The sequence below is a fragment of the Rhinoraja longicauda genome, chromosome 34, assembly GCF_053455715.1.
Source record: "Rhinoraja longicauda isolate Sanriku21f chromosome 34, sRhiLon1.1, whole genome shotgun sequence".
Classification (NCBI taxonomy): Eukaryota; Metazoa; Chordata; class Chondrichthyes; order Rajiformes; family Arhynchobatidae; genus Rhinoraja; species Rhinoraja longicauda.
In genome coordinates this window covers 17,588,948-17,609,478 of record NC_135986.1, presented here as the reverse complement: position 1 = coordinate 17,609,478, position 20,531 = coordinate 17,588,948, and the positions used below count along the sequence as shown (strand labels likewise).

The 20,531-nt window shown below is 51.1% G+C and overlaps 1 protein-coding gene across 1 annotated transcript in view; it reads left to right on the top strand.

Annotated features, from left to right (window-relative positions):
* Nucleotides 1-13,426: 13,426 nt before the first annotated feature.
* Nucleotides 13,427-20,531, top strand: part of LOC144609616 (ADP-ribosylation factor-like protein 2) — an 11,483-nt gene continuing 4,378 nt past the window's right edge. The window contains 4 exon segments of the mRNA XM_078428115.1: nt 13,427-13,491; nt 15,760-15,791; nt 15,794-15,869; nt 18,792-18,954. Coding sequence (XP_078284241.1) covers nt 13,427-13,491; nt 15,760-15,791; nt 15,794-15,869; nt 18,792-18,954 — 336 coding nt within the window.

The window sequence follows — 20,531 nt, the reverse complement described above, 5'->3', positions numbered from 1 at the left end:
CCATTCCAAGGACTTTAGAAGAATTTAGAAGGATGAGAGGAGATCTTATCGAAACATATAAGATTATTAAGGGGTTGGACACGTTAGAGGCAGGAAACATGTTCCCAATGTTGGGGGAGTCCAGAACCAGGGGCCCCAGTTTAAGAATAAGGGGTCGGCCATTTAGAACGGAGATGAGGAAAAACTTTTTCAGTCAGAGAGTTGTGAATCTGTGGAATTCTCTGCCTCAGAAGGCAGTGGAGGCCAATTCTCTGAATGCATTCAAGAGAGAGCTAGATAGAGCTCTTAAGGATAGCGGAGTCAGGGGGTATGGGGAGAAGGCAGGAACGGGGTACTGATTGAGAATGATCAGCCATGATCACATTGAATGGCGGTGCGTACAGGCTCGAAGGGCCGAATGGCCTCCTCCTGCACCTATTGTCTATTGACTTTATTCGACAATTGCATATCACAGTGTACCAAAGGTACATAAACACTCAATGGTCACAATACATCAAGCAATCATTATAGTACAATGGTGTAATCGTTGTTTACAATACACCGCGGCGACCGGCGTTCACAGGAGGCCTCCAGGGTCCCCGTGGGCACCGCGTGTGCGTGTTCCCTCTCCAGGGACTCGCGGGCACGGACGTGGGCCCGGGAGAGGGGCGGGCAGCCGACCCTGGTGTGACCATCGGCCGCCCACTGCCTGGACCGGCGAGCGGCCATCTTGGCCAGGCCCAGGAGCGGCCATCTTGGCCAGGCCCAGGAGCGGCCATCTTGGCCAGGCCCAGGAGCAGGCCAACAGGGAAATCCCACCCTCCCTCCCTCCCTCCCCACTCCCGGCCCTGTGCCCAAATACCAAAACCGTGGGTCAATCCCCTGCTAACCGCATTCACACAGATATATGCACAGACACACAGTGACACACACACACAATATCAGACATTCACGCACACTCTCCCTCGCACGCACGCACACTCGCTCTCTCACGCACGCACGCACGCACGCACGCATGTGTGGAGTTTGCTCGTTCTCCCCTTGACCGCGTGGGTTTTCCCCGGGTGCTCCGGTTTCCTCCCACACCCCAGAGACGTGTAGGCTTGTTGGTTAATTGCCCCTCTGTAAAATTACCCCCTTGTGTGTGTAGGGAGTGGATGAGAAAGGGAGATAACATAGTGCTTGTGTGAACGGGCCGATCGCAGGTCGGCGCCGACTCGGTGGGCGAGAGATAGAGAGAGAGAGAGAGGGAGAGCAGGCGAGAGGAGAGGGGGAGAGCAGAGTCTAAATATTAGAGAACTGAGAGGGAGAGAGACGAGGGAGAGATGGGGATCAAGAGAGAGAGGGACAAACGTGCAGGTTTGTAGGTTAATCGGCCCTCTGTGAAACTGTCCACCTAGTGTGTAGGGAGTGGATGAGAAAGTGGGATAACATTAGTGTTGCCAACTGTCCCGTATTAGCCGGGACATCCCGTATTTTGGGCTAAATTGGTTTGTCCCTTGTCCCGTATTAGGCCCGGGAAGCACGGACACTGTAGGCCCGGACGCTGTAGGCCCGGACACTGTAGGCCCGGACACTGTAGGCCCGGACACTGTAAGCCCGGGCATTGTAGTCCCGGACACTGTAGGCCCGGACACTGTAGGCCCGGACACTGTAGGCCCGGACACTGTAGGCCCGGACACTGTAAGCCCGGGCACTGTAGTCCTGGACACTGTAAGTCTGTAGATCACTGTAGGCCCAGACAGTGTAGGCCTCTCGGCCGGGGTGGCCACCATTGGTGGAGCGGGAGCACGTGGCCGCTGGCTGGGTGAGGTCACGTGGGGCGCGGGGGCGTGACGTCACCTTGTCCCTTATTTGGGAGTCAGGAAGTTGGCAACCCCTAGATAACATGGAAGCGGTGTGAACGGGCGATCGCTGTTCGGCGCGGGCACAGTGGGCCCGGGGGGCACAGTAGGCCCGGACACTGTAGACCAGGACACTGTGCCCGCTGTAGGAACGGGCGATCGCTGGTCCGGGCGGGCACAGTGGGCCACAGGGTCCGTTTCCACACTTTCTCTTTCAAACAACTAATCAATCATTCACTTTGGGGAAGTGAAAAGCACAAAGCTTTGCGTTTGAGGAGAGGATCCTCACAGCGAATAAGGCAACAAGTGTGTTCAGCGAGTCGTTGTTTGACTGTGGAGTGCCGGGGAGGTAGAGACGCACGTGGGACAGATGGATATAAAACCTATTCATCCCTTCTTCGTCTCCCCCCCCCTCCCCCCACGCTGAGACCCCTTAGTTCCCGATGGCACGGCCTGCCCGACCCGACCACTGGCCCCCGACCCGACCCGACCCGACCCGACCACTGACCACCAACTTGAACATTGGCCTCTGATCTGCCCTCAGTCTGACCAGTCCTCGACCTGACCTGTGGCTTCCGACCCGACCTCTGGCCTCCGATCCAACCTCTGGCCTCCGACCCGACCTCTGGCCTCCGACCCGACCTCTGGCCTCGGGCCCGCTCACTGGGAGTGTCCCGACCCGCTGCTCCCAATATATGTGAGTGTGTGTGTGAGTGTGTATGTGTGTGTGAGTGTGTGTGAGTGAGTGTGTGTGAGTGAGTGTGTGTGAGTGAGTGTTCGAGCCTGTACGCACCACCATTCAATGTGATCATGGCTGATCATTCTCAATCAGTACCCCGTTCCTGCCCTCTCCCCATACCCCCTGACTCCGCTATCCTTAAGAGCTCTATCTAGCTCTCTCTTGAATGCATTCAGAGAATTGGCCTCCACTGCCTTCTGAGGCAGAGAATTCCACAGATTCACAACTCTCTGACTGAAAAAGCTTTTCCCCATCTCCGTTCTAAATGGCCGACCCCTTATTCTTAAACTGTGGCCCCTGGTTCTGGACACCCCCAACATTGGGAACATGTTTCCTGCCTCTAACGTGTCCAATCCCTTAATAATCTTATATGTTTCAATAAGATCCCCTCTCGTCCTTCTATATTCCAGTGTATACAAGCCTAGTCGCTCCAGTCTTTCAACATACGACAGTCCCGCCATTCCGGGAGTTGACCTGGTAAACCTACGCTGCACGCCCTCAATAGCAAGAATATCCTTCCTCAAATTTGGAGACCAAAACTGCACACAGTACTCCAGGTGCGGTCTCACCAGGGCCCTGTACAACTGCACACAGTACTCCAGGTGTGGTCTCACTAGGGCCCTGTACAACTGCACACAGTACTCCAGGTGCGGTCTCACTAGGGCCCTGTACAACAGCAGAAGGACCTCTTTGCTCCTATACTCAACTCCTCTTGTTATGAAGGCCAACATTCCATTGGCTTTCTTATTAAGTCTTTTTCCCCTTGCACCTGTGTCCTCTGGTCCTCGATTCCCCAACCCTGGGTAAAAGACTGTGTGCGTTCGGCCAACCTATCTATTCACCCTCAGGATCTCCAGCTGGGAAGGGTTGTGTGATCTGTGGCCCTCCGGCAGGCTGGGCAAGTCTCACATAACAGCGTCCCCAGAAATAACTCGACAGAGGAAGTGATATTGTCAAAGAGGATCTTCCGAGAGGGCTTTGGGCTGAGGTGGCGTGCGGTTTTTGTTCCCGTTAAGCCGTTCCCAGGCTCTCGAGAGGAAGCATTTCCCCCGCGAGGGACCAGGAAATGAATCCTGACCCACAGAAACATAGAAAATAGGTGCAGGAGGAGGCCATTCGGCCATTCGAGCCAGCACCGCCATTCATTGTGATCACGGCTGATCGTCCACAATCAGTAACCCGTGCCTGCCTTCTCCCCATATCCAGTGAATCAACTAGCCCCTAGAGCTCTATCGAACTTCAGAATTAAGGGACAAAAGTTTAGGGGTAACATCTTTACTCAGAGGGTGGTGGCTGTATGGAATGGGCTTCCGGTGGAAGTGGTGGAGGCAGGCTCGATTTTATTATTTAAGAGTAAATTGGATAGGTATATGGATGGGAGGGGATTGGAGGGTTATGTTCTGAGAGCAGGTAGATGAGACTAGGTCAGAGAAAGTGGTCGGCGTGGACTGGTAGGGCCGAACGGGCCTGTTCCATGCTGTAATTGTTATATGGTTATATTATATGGTAACTCTCATTTCAATTCATCCAGTGATTTGGCCTCCACTGCCCTCTGTGGCAGAGAATTCCACAAATTCACAACTCTCTGGGTGAAAAAGTTCCTTCTCACCTCAGTTTTAAATGGCCTCCCCTTTATTCTTAGACTGTGTGTGGCCCCTGGTTCTGGCCTCGCCCAACATGGGTGGAGTCCAGAACAAGGGGCCACACAGTTTAAGAATAAGGGGTCGGCCATTTAGAACGGAGATGAGGAAAAACTTTTTCAGTCAGAGAGTTGTAAATCTGTGGAATTCTCTGCCACAGAAGGCAGTGGAGGCCAATTCTCTGAATGCATTCAAGAGAGAGCTAGATAGAGCTCTTAAGGATAGCGGAGTCAGGGGGTATGGGGAGAAGGCAGGAACGGGGTACTGATTGAGAATGATCAGCCATGATCACATTGAATGGCGGTGCTGGCTCGAAGGGCCGAATGGCCTCCTCCTGCACCTATTGTCTATTGTCTATAACATTGGGAAAAAAATTCCTGCATCTAGCTTGTCCAGTCCTTTTATAATTTCATATGTTTCTATAAGATCCCCTCTCATCCTTCTAAACTCGTGTGTACAAGCCCAGTCCTTTCAATCTTTCCTCATATGACAGTCCCGCCATCCCGGGGATTAACCTGGTGAACCTACGCTGCACTGCCTCAATAGCAAGGACGTCCTTCCACAAATTAGGAGACCAAAATTGCACACAATACCTCAGATCGTGGGACCACCTTGATGGTCAGAGAGGACTGAGGGGTGGGGGAGTGGACGGGAGATATGGTCAGCACTAAGGGGAGGGGAGGGGGTTAAGGGGTGAGGGGAGGGGCAGAGAGGAGAAAGGGGAGGGGAGAGAGGTGAGGAAGTGGTGAATGGAGGGGGAGGAGAGAGGGGTGAGGAGAGGGAGGGAGAGTGGGGAGAGGAGGGGAGGACGGGAGGTGCGAGGAGGGGGGGGTGAGGGGAAAGAGCAGTGGGAAGAACACAAGGGGAGGGGAGAATGGAGGGAGACAGGGGTGGAGAGAGGGGTGGAGAGAGGGGTGAGGAGAAGGCAGGAGAAAGGGGTTAGGAGGGAATGCGTTCATGAGAGAGAGCTAGATAGAGCTCTTAAGGATAGTGGAGTCAGGGGGTATGGGGAGAAGGCAGGAACGGGGTACTGATTGAGAATGATCAGCCATGATCACATTGAATGGCGGTGCGTACAGGCTCGAAGGGCCGAATGGCCTCCTCCTGCACCTATTGTCTATTGTCTATCCCCTCTCATCCTTCTAAATTCCAGTGTAGACAAGCCTAGTGGCTCCAGTCTTTCAACATACGACAGTCCCACCATTTTGGGAATTAACCTGGTAAACCTACGCTGCACGCCCTCAATAGCAAGAATGTCCTTCCTCAAGGACCTAGGGTAAAACTCCTGGCCTGGACAGTTTCTTCCCACATCAGCACAGACCAGGGGGGGGGGGGGATGTCTGAAGAAGGGTCTCGACCCGAAACGTCACCCGTTCCTTCTCTCCAGAGATGCTGCCCGACCCGCTGAGTTACTCCAGCGTTTTGTGTCTACCTTCATGTGAACGTTTGACCAAGTCTGCCCCCTCCTGGTCACGACCAGAACTGCTCACACAACCCACATCCTCATGCAGGGTAGGGGAATCAATAGACAATAGACAATAGGTGCAGGAGGAGGCCATTCGGCCCTTCGAGCCTGTACGCACCGCCATTCAATGTGATCATGGCTGATCATTCTCATGTGTGGGATGGAACTGCAGATGCTGGTTTAGACCGAAAATAGAGCCAGAGACCCCGGTTCGATCCCGACTACGGGCGCTGTCTGCACGGAGTTTGTACGTTCTCCCCGTGACCTGCATGGGTTTTCTCCGGGCGCTCCGGTTTCCTCGCACACACCAAAGTCGTGCAGGTTTGTAGGTTAATTGGTTTCTGTAAATTGTAAATTATCCTTAGAAGGACAATAAAGACACAAAAAGACAATAAAGATACCATCATGGGCGGCACGGTGGCGCAGCGGTAGAGTTGCTGCCTCACAGCGCCGGTGACCCGGGTTCCATCCCGACTACGGGCACCGTCTGTACGGAGTTTGTACGTTCTCCCCGTGACCTGCGTGGGTTTTCTCCGAGATCTTCGGTTTCCTCCCGCTCTCCAAAGACGTGCAGGTTTGTAGGTTAATTGGCTTGGCAAATGTAAAAATTGTCCCCAGTGGGTGTAGGATAGTGTTAGTGTGCGGGGATCGCTGGGCGGCGCGGACCCGGTGGGCCGGAAGGCCTGTTTCCGCACTGTATCTCTAAACGAAAGACAACAAAAGACACAAAGTGCTGGAGTAACTCAGCGGGTCAGGCAGCATCTCGGGAGAGAAGGAACGGGTGGCGTTTCAGGTCGAGACCCTTCTTCGGGTCAAGGATGGGGAATGCAGAGGGCAGGGGAGTGGTGCAGCGAATACAGACGCTCGAGGAACTCCCCTGGTCACGAGACCTCCATCCACAACATCTCCCTTCCACCGCAAACCTCTGTCGTCTGTGAATACAAGCTCTGAACCCACACGACCGTCATAGACAATAGGTGCAGGAGGAGGCCATTCAGCCCTTCGAGCCAGCACCGCCATTCAATGTGATCATGGCTGATCATTCTCAATCAGTACCCCCTTCTCCCCATACCTCCTGACTCCGCTATCCTTAAGAGCTCTATCTAGCTCTCTCTTGAATGCATTCAATGGCGGCGCTGCCATAGCAGCTGCGGCTTACCTTATTTGTCTTTGTGTTTTGTTGTTTTTTTGTGTCTTCATTGTCGATGTGATGTGGTGTTTTTGTGTTTGTGTACTATGTGTGGGTATGGGGGGGAGGGGGGAACTGTAAAATTGTAAATAGGTGTCCCTTCCGAACGGAGACCCGACCTTTGTTTTCTGGGTGTTGTCTCCGTTCCTGCTGCGGCCTACCATCGGCCCAACTCCTGGAGCTGGCGGCCTCCAGGGCTCCGGTTCGCTGAGCCCGCGGATCGGACTTACCATCAGTGGAGCCGGCCGTCTTCGGAGGCTGCGGGAGCGGCTGCGACTCGCCTTAGGCTCGGGCCGCGTGGATGCCGACATCGCGGGGCTTGGGTCGCGGACATTTCACCGTCCGGCGCGGTCTAGAATATGCCCCGGGATTTTTCTCTGCTGGGCGGGGGCTTCAATGTCGGGAGCCACGACCGCCCCGACGTGCAGCAACTGCGGCAGCGTGTTCGCCCGCCCCGGATCGCGGGGCTTGGGTCGGCCCGCAGCGGACCGTCCGGCGCGGCCTGGAACCACAACAACCTGACCGCGGGAGAAGACGGCAGGGGAAGGGAAAAGACATTGTGGCCTTCCATCACAGTGAGGAGAGGACTGGAGAAGACTCGCTGTGATGGATGTTTCTTTTTTTGTGTGTTTTTGGGGTTGTGTAATTTGCCTATTTTAGTGCTTTTATTGTTGGACTGTGGGTGACTGAATTTCGTCCAAAAAGCTTTTTTGGATGACAAATAAAGCTATCTTGAATCTTGAATCTTGAATTGGCCTCCACTGCCTTCTGAGGCAGAGAATTCCACAGATTCACAACTCTCTGGCTGAAAAAGTTTTTCCTCTTCTCAGTTCTAAATGGCCGACCCCTTATTCTTAAACTGTGTGGCCCCTGGTTCTGGACTCCCCCAACATTGGGAACATGTTTCCTGCCTCTAACGTGTCCAACCCCTTAATAATCTTATACGTTTCGATAAGATCCCCTCTCATCCTTCTAAATTCCAGTGTATACAAGCCTAGTCGCTCCAGTCTTTCAACATACAACAGTCCCGCCATTCCATGAATTAACCTGGTGAACCTACGCTGCACGCCCTCAATAGCAAGAATATTCTTCCTCAAATTTGGAGACCAAAACTGCACACAGTACTCCAGGTGCGGTCTCACTAGGGCCCTGTACAACTGCACACAGTACTCCAGGTGCGGTCTCACTAGGGCCCTGTACAACTGCACACAGTACTCCAGGTGCGGTCTCACTAGGGCCCTGTACAACTGCAGAAGGACCTCTTTGCTCCTATCGTGATCGAGAATCCCGCACATCCCATTCCTCGGGATCAGAGATCAGCTTAGAGATACAGCGCGGAAACAGGCCCTTCGGCCCACCGAGTCCGTGCCGACCAGCGATCCCCCATTCACACAAGATCACTTTTCCCATTTACTGGTGCACTCCCCTAATTCCCCCATTTACAGGTGCCCTCCCCTAATTCCCCCATTTACAGGTGCCCTCCCCTAATTCCCCCATTTACAGGTGCCCTCCCCTAACTCCCCCATTTACAGGTGCCCTCCGCATTTACTGGTGCCCTCCTCTAATGACCCCATTTACAGGTGCCCTCCCCTAACTCCCCCATTTACAGGTGCCCTCCCCATTTACTGGTGCCCACCCCTAATTCCCCCATTTACTGGTGCCCTCCTCATTTACCAGTGCCCTCCCCTAATTCCCCCATTTAATGGTGCCCTCCCCTAATCCCCCCATTTACTGGTGCCCTCCCCTAACTCCCCCACTTTGGTTCATATCCCTCCAAACCCGTCCGATCCATGTACCTGTCTAACTGTTTCTTAAATGTTGTGATAGTCCCAGCCTCAACTACCTCCTCCAGCAGCTCGTTCCATACACCCACCACCCTCTGTGTGGAAAAGTTATCCCTCAGATTCCTATTAAATCTTTTCCGCTGGTCCTCTAAGTGTATGTCATAACTCTATAACTCTATAAGTCTCTCAGTCTATGTCTATGACACTATAAGTCTATAACTCTATGTCTACAAGTCTACAAGTTTACAAGTATACAAGTCTATAACTATAAGTCTACAACTCTATAACTCTATGTCTATAACCCTATAAGTCTATAACTCTATGTCTATAAGTCTATAACTATAACTCTATGTCTATAAGACTGTCTCTGTCTATGTCTATAAGTCTGTAAGTCTATAACTCTATAAATTTATAACTCTATGTCTATAACTGTATGTCTATAACTCTATAACTCTATAACTCTATAACACTATAACTCTATAAGTCTATAACACTATAACACTATAACTCTATAAGTCTATGTCTATAAGTCTGTAAGTCTATAACTCTATGTCTTTAACACTATAACACTATAACTCTATAACACTATAACACTATAACACTATAACACTATAACTCTATAACTCTATAACTCTATAGCTCTACAACTCTACAACTCTAGAAGTCTATAAGTCTATAACACTATAATACTATAACAGTATAACAATAACACTATAACTCTACAACTCTAGGTCTATGAGTCTATGTCTATAATTCTATAACACTATAACTCTATAACACTATAACACTATAAGTCTATAACCCTCTATGTCTATAACTCTATAACACTATTCCTCTCTAAGTCTATAACTGTATAAGTCTATAATTGTATATCTATAACTGTATGTCTATAACTGTATAAGTCTATAACTCTATAAGTCTATAACTCTATAAGTCTATAACTCTATAAGTCTATAACACTATAACACTATAACACTATAACTCTATAACACTATAACACCATAAAACTATAACTCTATAACTCTATAGGTCTATAACACTATAACTCTATAAGTCTATAACTCTATAAGTCTATAACACTATAACACTATAACTCTATAACTCTATAACACTATAACACCATAAAACTATAACTCTATAACTCTATAGGTCTATAACACTATAACTCTATATGTCTACAACTAACTCTATAACTCTATAGGTCTATAACACTATAACACTATAACTCTACTCTATAACACTATAACTCAATGGAATGTTGGCCTGCCAATGGAATGTTGACCTTCATAACAAGAGGAGTTGAGTATAAGAGCAAAGAGGTCCTTCTACAGTTGTACCGGGCCCTGGTGAGACCGCACCTGGAGTACTGTGTGCAGTTGTACAGGGCCCTGGTGAGACCGCACCTGGAGTTCTGTGTGCAGTTTTGGTCTCCAAATTTGAGGAAGGATATTCTTGCTATTGAGGGCGTGCAGTGTAGGTTTACTAGGTTAATTCCCGGAATGGCGGGACTGTCATATGTTGAAAGGCTGGAGCAATTAGGCTTGTATACACTGGAATTTAGAAGGATGAGGGGGGATCTTATTGAAACATATAAGATAATTAGGAGATTGGACACGTTAGAGGCAGGAAACATGTTCCCAATGTTGGGGGAGTCCAGAACAAGGGGCCACAGTTTAAGAATAAGGGGTCGGCCATTTAGAACGGAGATGAGGAAAAACTTTTTCAGTCAGAGAGTGGTGAAGGTGTGGAATTCACTGCCTCAGAAGGCAGTGGAGGGCAATTCTCTGAATGCATTCAAGAGAGAGCTAGATAGAGCTCTTAATGATAGCGGAGTCAGGGGGTATGGGGAGAAGGCAGGAACGGGGTACTGATTGAGAATGATCAGCCATGATCACATTGAATGGCTGTGCTGGCTCGAAGGGCTGAATGGCCTCCTCCTGCACCTATTGTCTATTGTCTATAATTCTATAACACTATAACACTATAACACTATTACACTATAACTCTATTACACTATTACACTATAACTCTATAACTCTATTACACTATTACACTATAACTCTATAACTCTATAACACTATAACTCTATAACTCTATTACACTATAACTCTATAACTCTATTACACTATTACACTATAACTCTAAAACTCTATTACACTATTACACTATAACTCTATTACACTATTACACTATTACACTATAACTCTATAACACTATTACACTATAACACTATAACTGTATTACACTATTACACTATAACACTATAACTGTATTACACTATTACACTATTACACTATAACTCTATTACACTATTACACTATAACACTATAACTGTATTACACTATTACACTATTACACTATAACTCTATTACACTATTACACTATAACTGTATTACACTATTACACTATTACACTATAACACTATAACTGTATTACACTATTACACTATAACTGTATTACACTATTACACTATTACACTATAACACTATAACTGTATTACACTATTACACTATTACACTATGACTCTATTACACTATAACTGTATTACACTATTACACTATAACACTATAACTGTATTACACTATTACACTATAACTCTATTACACTATTACACTATAACTGTATTACACTATTACACTATAACACTATAACTGTATTACACTATTACACTATTACACTATAACTCTATTACACTATTACACTATAACACTATAACTGTATTACACTATTACACTATAACTCTATTACACTATTACACTATAACACTATAACTGTATTACACTATTACACTATTACACTATAACTGTATTACACTATTACACTATAACTCTATTACACTATAACACTATAACTGTATTACACTATTACACTATAACTCTATTACACTATTACACTATAACACTATAACTGTATTACACTATTACACTATAACTCTATTACACTATTACACTATAACACTATAACTGTATTACACTATTACACTATTACACTATAACTCTATTACACTATTACACTATAACACTATAACTGTATTACACTATTACACTATAACTCTATTACACTATAACACTATAACTGTATTACACTATTACACTATTACACGATAACTGTATTACACTATTACACTATAACTCTATTACACTATTACACTATAACTGTATTACACTATTACACTATTACACTATAACTCTATTACACTATTACACTATAACACTATAACTGTATTACACTATTACACTATAACACTATAACTGTATTACACTATTACACTATAACTCTATTACACTATTACACTATAACACTATAACTGTATTACACTATTACACTATTACACTATAACTCTATTACACTATTACACTATAACACTATAACTGTATTACACTATTACACTATAACACTATAACTGTATTACACTATTACACTATTACACTATTACACTATAACTCTATAACTCTATAAGTCTATAACACTATTACACTATAACTCTATTACACTATTACACTATAACACTATAACTGTATTACACTATTACACTATTACACTATAAGTCTATAACACTATTACACTATAACTCTATTACACTATTACACTATAACACTATAACTCTATTACACTATTACACTATAACACTATAACTCTATTACACTATTACACTATAACACTATAACTGTATTACACTATTACACTATTACACTATAACTCTATTACACTATTACACTATAACACTATAACTGTATTACACTATTACACTATTACACTATAACTCTACAACACTACAACAATACAACACTATGGCTCTGACTCTCTGACTCTGTGCAGTGACCAGGCGCGGCCACCGGCGGCGCTGTGACCAGATTCCTCCCTCTGCCCGCCGCGGGCCAATGAGGGCGGAGGGGAGGCGGATGTTGCGGATGATGGACGGGCCGGGCGGCCTATAGAGGGAGGAGGAGCGGGTAAGCAGGCATCTCTGGCGGCGGCCAATCAGGCAGCTCTGAGGATGATCGGCATTGGGGACCGCCAATGGCAACGTTGGAAAGGCGGAGCTTGGAGCTGAGCGACGGCGCGTTGGAGCAATGGGGAGGAGGAGAGGCGGAGGACACGGACCAATGGCAGCGGCCTGGAGGCGGCAACTTCTGGCAACGGCCAATCAGGCAGCTCCGAGGATGATCGGCATTGAGGGCGACCAAGGGGAGCGGCAGGAGGCGGGACCTGGAGTTGAGCGACGACGCATTGGACCAATGCGGGGGACGCGGACCAATGGCAACAGCGTGGAGGCGGACCTGGTGCTGATCGACGGCGCATTGGACCAATGGAGAGGAGGAGAGGCGGGGACGCAGATCACTGGGAGCGGCGGGGAGGCGGAACCTCTGGCGGTGGCCAATCAGGGAGTTTATAGGATGATCGGCAGCCAGGATGACCAATGGCAGTGGCTGTCAGGCGGGACCTAATGCTGAATGACGGGGCGGTGGACCAATGGGGAGGAGGAGAGGCGGGGGCCTGGGCCATTGGGAGCGGCGGGAAGGTGGGCCCTGGGGCTGAGTGACGGCGCATTGAACCAATGAAAACCGATGATGGGCGGGACCTCTGGCGGTGGCCAATGAGAGGGTACATAGGATGATCGGCAGCGAGTGCGACCAATAGCAGTGGCCGGGAGGCGGGACTTGGTGCTGAATGACGGGGCGTTGGACCAATGGGGAGGAGGAGAGGCGGAGGCCTGGGCCATTGGGAGCGGCGGGGAGGCGGGACATGGGCCGACGGGAGAGAGGAGGAGGAGGAGGAGGAGGGGATGGGGCTGCTGAGCATCCTGAAGAAAATGAAGCAGAAGGAGCGGGAGGTGCGGCTCCTCATGCTGTATCCTGATGGAGGGGGAGGGGGGGGGAGGGGGGGGAGGGGGGGGAGGGAGAGGGGGAGAGAGGGAGGGAGGGAGGGGGAGGGGGGGAGAGAGGGAGGGGAGGGAGGGGGAGGGGGAGGGGGGAGGGGGGGGAGGGGGAGAGAGGGGGGAGAGAGAGGGGGAGAGAGGGAGGGAGGGAGGGGGAGGGGGAGGGAGGGAGGGAGGGGGAGGAGGGGGAGGGGGGGGAGGAGAGGGAGGGAGGGGGAGTGGGAGAGGAGAGGGGGAGAGAGGGAGGGAGGGAGGGGGAGGGGGAGGGAGGGAGGGGGAGGGGGAGGGGGAGAGAGGAGAGGGAGGGGGAGAGAGGAGAGGGAGGGGGAGAGAGGAGAGGGAGGGAGGGGGAGGGGGAGAGAGGAGAGGGAGGGGGAGAGAGGGGGAGTGGGAGAGAGAGGAGGGAGAGGGAGTGGGGGAGAGAGGAGAGGGAGGGAGGGGGAGTGGGGGAGAGAGGGGGGAGAGGGAGTGGGGGAGAGAGGAGAGGGAGGGAGGGGGAGTGGGGGAGAGAGGGGGGAGAGGGAGTGGGGGAGAGAGGGGGAGAGAGGGGGAGTGGGGGAGAGAGGGGGAGAGAGGGGGAGGGGGAGAGAGAGGGGGGGAGGGAGTGGGGGAGAGAGGAGAGGGAGGGAGGGGGAGTGGGGGAGAGAGGGGGGAGAGAGAGGGGGGAGAGGGAGTGGGGGAGAGAGGGGGAGAGAGGGGGAGAGGGAGAGAGAGGGGGGAGAGGGAGTGGGGGAGAGGGGGAGAGAGAGAGGGAGGGAGGGGGAGAGAGAGGGGGAGAGAGAGGGAGGGAGGGAGGGGGAGGAGGGGGAGAGAGGAGAGGGAGGGAGGGGGAGAGAGGGGGGAGAGGGAGGGAGGGGGAGAAGGGAGAGGGGGAGGGAGGGGGGAGGGAGAGGGAGGGGGAGGGGGGAGAGGAGAGGGAGGGGGGAGAGGGAGATGGAGGGGGAGAGAGAGAGTGAGAAAGGAGAGAGAGAGAGATGGGTTAAGGGGGAGAGAGAGAGGGAGGGGTAGAGAGAGGGACAGAGAGAGGGAGGGGTAGAGAGAGGGAGGGGTAGAGAGGGGGAGAGAGAGAGGGGGAGAGAGGAGGAGGGGGAGAGAGAGAATGGGGAGAGTGGAGGGAGAGGGAGGGGAGAGGGAAAAAGGGAGTGAGGGAGGAGGTGTGGGGGGGAAGAGAGTGACTGAAACTATGAATGGGAGAGGAGAGGAGGGAGGTGCAGCTCAAGCTCAAGGGGGAGGGGGGAGAGAGAGAGGGGGAAGAGGGAGAGAGAGGGTGAGGAGGGGAGAGAGGGAGAGGGGAGGAAAGAGGGGGGAGGGAGAGAAGGAGGAGAGAGGGGGAGGGAGAAGAGGAGAGAGGGAGGGGAGGGAGGTGTGGCTCCACGTGCCGTCTCCTGAGGGGGAGATGGAGGGAGAGAGGGATAGAGAGAGAAAATGTATGAGGGGAAGGGAAGGTAAGGAATGGAAGAGAGAGAAGGGAGAGGAGGGATGGGGAGTGACGGAGTGTGAGGGAGGGAGGGGAGGGGGTTAGGAGTGAGGGAGAAAGGGGGAGGCTAGAGGGAGTGAGAGGAGAGGGGGGGGGGGAGGCTGAAGGTTGTTGCCCGGGGCAGAGGGGTGGGGGTTGCAAGATGGAAGAGAGAGTTGAGTGGGGAGGAGAGGGGAGAGAGAGAGAGAGGGGGGGAGAGAGAGGGGGGGAGAGAGAGGGAGGGGGAGAGAGAGGGAGGGGGAGAGAGGGGGGAGAGAGAGAGAAAGAATGGGGAGAGAGAGAGGGAGGGGGTGAAGGGGGGAGAGGAGAGAGAGGGAGTAGAGGAGGGAGAGAGGGTAGAGAGAGAGGGAGAGAGAGGGGAGTAATTAGGGGGAGAGAGAGGGAGGGGGAAGGAGGGGGGAGAGGAGTGAGGGAGGGAGAGGTGGAGAGAGGGGGAAGAGGGAGGGAGGGAGGAGGGGGAGAGGGAGGTGGAGAGGGAGAGGAGGGGGGTAAGAAGAGGGGGAGATGGAGAGGGAGGGGAGAGAGGGAGGGGAGGGGGGGAGAGGGAGAGGAGGGGAGAGAGGGTGGAGAGGGAGAGGAGGAGGAGGGGAGGGAGAGGAGAGGGGAGGCTGAAGGCTGGCCCGGGGTAGAGGTGTGGGGGGTTGCGAGATGGAAGGGAGGGGGTGGCCTACTGCACCTATTTTCTATGTTTCTATGTGTCCGCACGCGGGAATAGTCTACCACAGCTGTGACGTTCCTGGTTCCTTAACCTGCCACCCTTCAGTGGGTTGGACAACGCTGGGAAAACGACCATCCTGAGAAGTTCAACGGAGAGGACATCGACACCATCTCCCCCACGCTGGGCTTCAACATCAAGACCCTGGAACACAGAAAGTAAGATGGCCTCTCGTGATTCACCCCCTGTTTGTCCCATCTTTGCGGCGCTGGGAATGTACCCGCCGGAGTTTGGAAGGAAGAGGGGCAAACCGCACTGAAACATAACGAATAGTGTGCGGCCTGGATAAGAGTGGACGTGTGGAGAGAGGACGCTTGCACCAGTGGGAGAGTCTAGGACCAGAGGGCACAGTCTCAGAATTAAAGGACGTTCCTGCAGTTGTACAGGGCCCTAGTGAGACCGCACCTGGAGTACTGTGTGCAGTTGTACAGGGCCCTAGTGAGACCGCACCTGGAGTACTGTGTGCAGTTGTACAGGGCCCCAGTGAGACCGCACCTGGAGTACTGTGTGCAGTTGTACAGGGCCCTAGTGAGACCGCACCTGGAGTACTGTGCGCAGTTGTACAGGGCCCTAGTGAGACCGCACCTGGAGTACTGTGTGCAGTTTTGGTCTCCAAATTTGAGGAAGGATATTCTTGCTATTGAGGGCGTGCAGCGTAGGTTTACCAGGTTAATTCCCGGAATGGCGGGACTGTCATATGTTGAAAGACTGGAGCGACTGGGCTTGTATACGCTGGAATTTAGAAGGATGAGAGGAGATCTTATCGAAACGTATAAGATTATTAAGGGGTTGGACACATTAGAGGCAGGAAACATGTTCCCAATGTTGGGGGAGTCCAGAACCAGGGGCCACAGTTTAAGAATAAGGGGTAGGCCATTTAGAACTGAGATGAGGAAAATCTTTTTCAGTCTAGAGTTGTGAATCTGTGGAATTCTCTGCCTCAGAAGGCAGTGGAGGCCAATTCACTGAATGCTTTCAAGAGAGAGCTGGATAGAGCTGTTAAGGATAGCGGGGTCAGGGGGTATGGGGAGAAGGCAGAACGGGGTACCGATTGAGAATGATCAACCATGATCACATTGAATGGCGGTGCCGGCTCGAAGGCCCGAATGGCCTCCTCCTGCACCTATTGTCTATTGAAGGAGATGAGGAGGGATTTCGTTAGTTAGAGGGCGGTGAATCTGTGGGATTCTTTGCCACAGACGGCTGTGGAGGCCACAAGTCAGTGGACATATTTAAGGCAGAGATGGATAGATTCTTGATTAGTGCGGGTGTCAGGGGTTATGGGGAGAAGGCAGGAGAATGGGGTTAGGAGGGAGAGATAGATCAGCCATGATTGAATGGTGGAATAGACTTGATGGGCCGTATGCCCTAATTCTACTCCTATTCCTCATGACCATATGACTTTAATGTCATTGTTCTGATTTAGAAACATAGACAATAGGTGCAGGAGGAGGCCATTCGGCCCTTCGAGCCAGCACCGCCGTTCAATGTGATCATGGCTGATCATCCACAATCAGTGCCCCGTTCCTGCTTTCTCCCCACATCCCTTGATTCCGTTAGACCTAAGAGCTAAATCTAACTCTCTCTTGAAAACATCCAGTGAATCGGCCTCCACTGCCCTCTGTGGCAGAGAATTCCACAGATTCACAACTCTCTGGGTGATTTTTTTTTTCCTCATCTCAGTCCTAAATGGCCGACACCTTATTCTTAAACTGTGTGACCTCCTGGTTCTGGATTCCCCCAACATCGGGAACATTATTACAGCATCTAGCCTGTCAATCCCTTAAGAATTTTATATGTTTCTATAAGATCCCCTCTCGTCCTTCCAAACTCCAGTGAGTACAAGCCCAGACGACCCATTCTTTCATCATATGACAGTCCCGCCATCCCGGGAATTAACCTGGTAAATCTGTTGGGGGGGGGGGGGGGGGTCCAGAACCAGCGGTCACAGTTTAAGAATAAGGGGTCGGCCATTTAGGACTGAGATGAGGAAAAACGTTTTCACCGAGAGAGTTATGAATCTGTGGAATTCTCTGCCACAGAGGGCAGTGGAGGCCAATTCTTTTTAACTGGATGTTTTCAAGAGAGAGTTAGATTTAGCTCTTGGGGCTAACGGAATCAAGGGATGTGGGGAGAAAGCAGGAACGGGGCACTGATTTTAGATGATCAGCCATATTAAATGGCGGTGCTGGCTCGAAGTGCCGAATGGCCCACTCCTGCATCTATTTTTCTACGTTTCTACGCTGCACTCCCTCAATAGCAAGAACGTCCTTCATCAAATTAGGGTCATTTGGCATGGGAACATCTGACAATAAAACATTCCTGTGCAGGAAACAACTGCAGATGCTGGTTTAAATCGAAGGTAGGCACAAAATGCTGGAGTAACTCAGCGGGTCAGGCAGCATCTCTGGAGAGAAAATAATGGGTGACGTTTTGGGTCGAGACCCTTCTTCAGACTGTGTGTGTGTGTGTGTGTGAGTACGTCAGGCAGGATATTTTTACGGCAGAGATAGATTCTCGATTAGTACGGGTGTTTGGGGATATGGGGAGAAGGCAAGAAAATTATCTGCCTCAGAAGGCAGTGGAGGCAATTCTCTGAATGCATTCAAGAGAGAGCTGGATAGAGCTCTTAAGGATAGCGGAGTCAGGGGGTATGGGGAGAAGGCAGGAACGGGGTACTGATTGACAATTAGAGCTCTTAAGGATAGTGGAGTCAGGGGGTATGGGGAGAAGGCAGGAACGGGGGTACTGATTGAGAATGATCAGCCATGATCACGGTGAATGGCGGTGCTGGCTCGAAGGGCCGAATGGCCTCCTGCACCTATTGTCTAATGGGAATGGGGTTAGGAGGAAGAGATAGATTGATGAATGGCGGAGTGAATGGCGGAGTCGACTTGATGGGCCGAATGGCCTAATTCTGCTCCTATCACATATGATCTCACCTAGTCAAGGTCAGCTGGTAAAGAGGGGAACGGCATCCTTTAGATTTTCGGGGATGCTCGGAGGTACTCGGACGGAGCTGGGAATGAAGCCTTGTCCCCCTCTTCCCCCCCCCCCCCCCCCCACTCCCTCCCCTGCAGCTTCAAGCTGAATATCTGGGACGTGGGGGGTCAGAAGTCGCTGCGTTCCTACTGGCGGAACTACTTTGAGAGCACGGACGGCCTGGTGTGGGTGGTGGACAGCGCCGACCGTCTGCGGCTGGAGGACTGCAAGCGCGAGCTCTTCACTCTGCTGTGCGAGGAGGTAACGGGCCGGCGCGGGGCGGGGCGGGTGGGTGGGAAGGAGGGCAGTCGCAGTCAGACGGTCATAGAGTGATACAGTGTGGAAACAGGCCCTTAGGCCCAACTCGCCCACACCAGCCAACATGTTCCAGCTACACTAGTCCCACCTGCCCGCGCTTGGTCCATATCCCTCCAAACCCGTCCTATCCATGTACCTGTCGAACTGTTTCGGATGAGAGGGGATCTTATCGAAACGTATAAGATTATTAAGGGGTTGGACACATTAGAGGCAGGAAACATGTTCCCAATGTTGGGGGAGTCCAGAACCAGGGGCCACACAGTTTAAGAATAAGGGGTAGGCCATTTAGAACGGAGATGAGGAACAACTTTTTCAGTCAGAGAGTTGTGAATCTGTGGAATTCTCTGCCTCGGAAGGCAGTGGAGGCCAATTCTCTGAATACATTCAAGAGAGAGCTAGATAGAGCTCTTAAGGATAGCGGAGTCAGGGGGTATGGGGAGAGGCAGGAACGGGGGTACTGATTGAGAATGATCAGCCATGATCACATTGAATGGCGGTGATGGCTCGAAGGGCCGAATGGCCTCCTCCTGCACCTATTGTCTATTGTTTCTTATACGATGGGATAGTCCCAGCCTCAACTACCCCCTCTGGCAGCTCGTTCCGTACACCCACCACCCTCTGTGTGGAAGAGAGGGTGGCACACTCACACACACACACACACACTTGGATAGACATCCACAGACACACTTGCATACACACACTGACACACTCGTGCACACACACACACTCATGCACACACACACACACACTGACACACTCAGTGCGCACACACACACACACACACTACCCGCGTTGACACCCATGGACACACACACACACACGAACACACACACACACACAACCACCACTCGGGTGTCTGGAGCTGTGAGGCAGCAGCTGCTCCATTTTGCCGCTCGTAAAGAGGGAGTGAGTTGTGGCGTTTGGGATGAAGCTGGTCGGTGGGCACACTGTGGTGAGGTGGTGTGGGCAGTGGGCACACTGTGGTGAGGAGGTGTGGGCAGTGGGCACACTGTGGTGAGGAGGTGTGGGCAGTGGGCACACTGTGGTGAGCCGGTGTGATTTGTTTTGTTTCGTTTTGGTCTCCAAATTTGAGGAAGGACATTCTTGCTATTGAGGGCGTGCAGCGTAGGTTCACCAGGTTAATCCCGGAATGGCGGGACTATCGTATGTTGAAAGACTGGAGCGACTAGGTTTGTATACACTGGAATTTAGAAGGATGAGAGGGGATCTTATCGAAAGATTATTATGGGGTTGGACACGTTAGAGGCAGGAAACATGTTCCCCATGTTGGGGGAGTCCAGAACCAGGGCCACACAGTTTAAGAATAAGGGGTCGGCCATTTAGAACGGAGATGAGGAAAAACTTTTTCATTCAGAGAGTTGTCAATCTGTGGAATTCTCTGCCTCAGAAGGCAGTGGAGGCCAATTCTCTGAATGCATTCAAGAGAGAGCTGGATAGAGCTCTTAAGGATAGTGGAGTCAGGGGTATGGGGAGAAGGCAGGAACGGGGTACTGATTGAG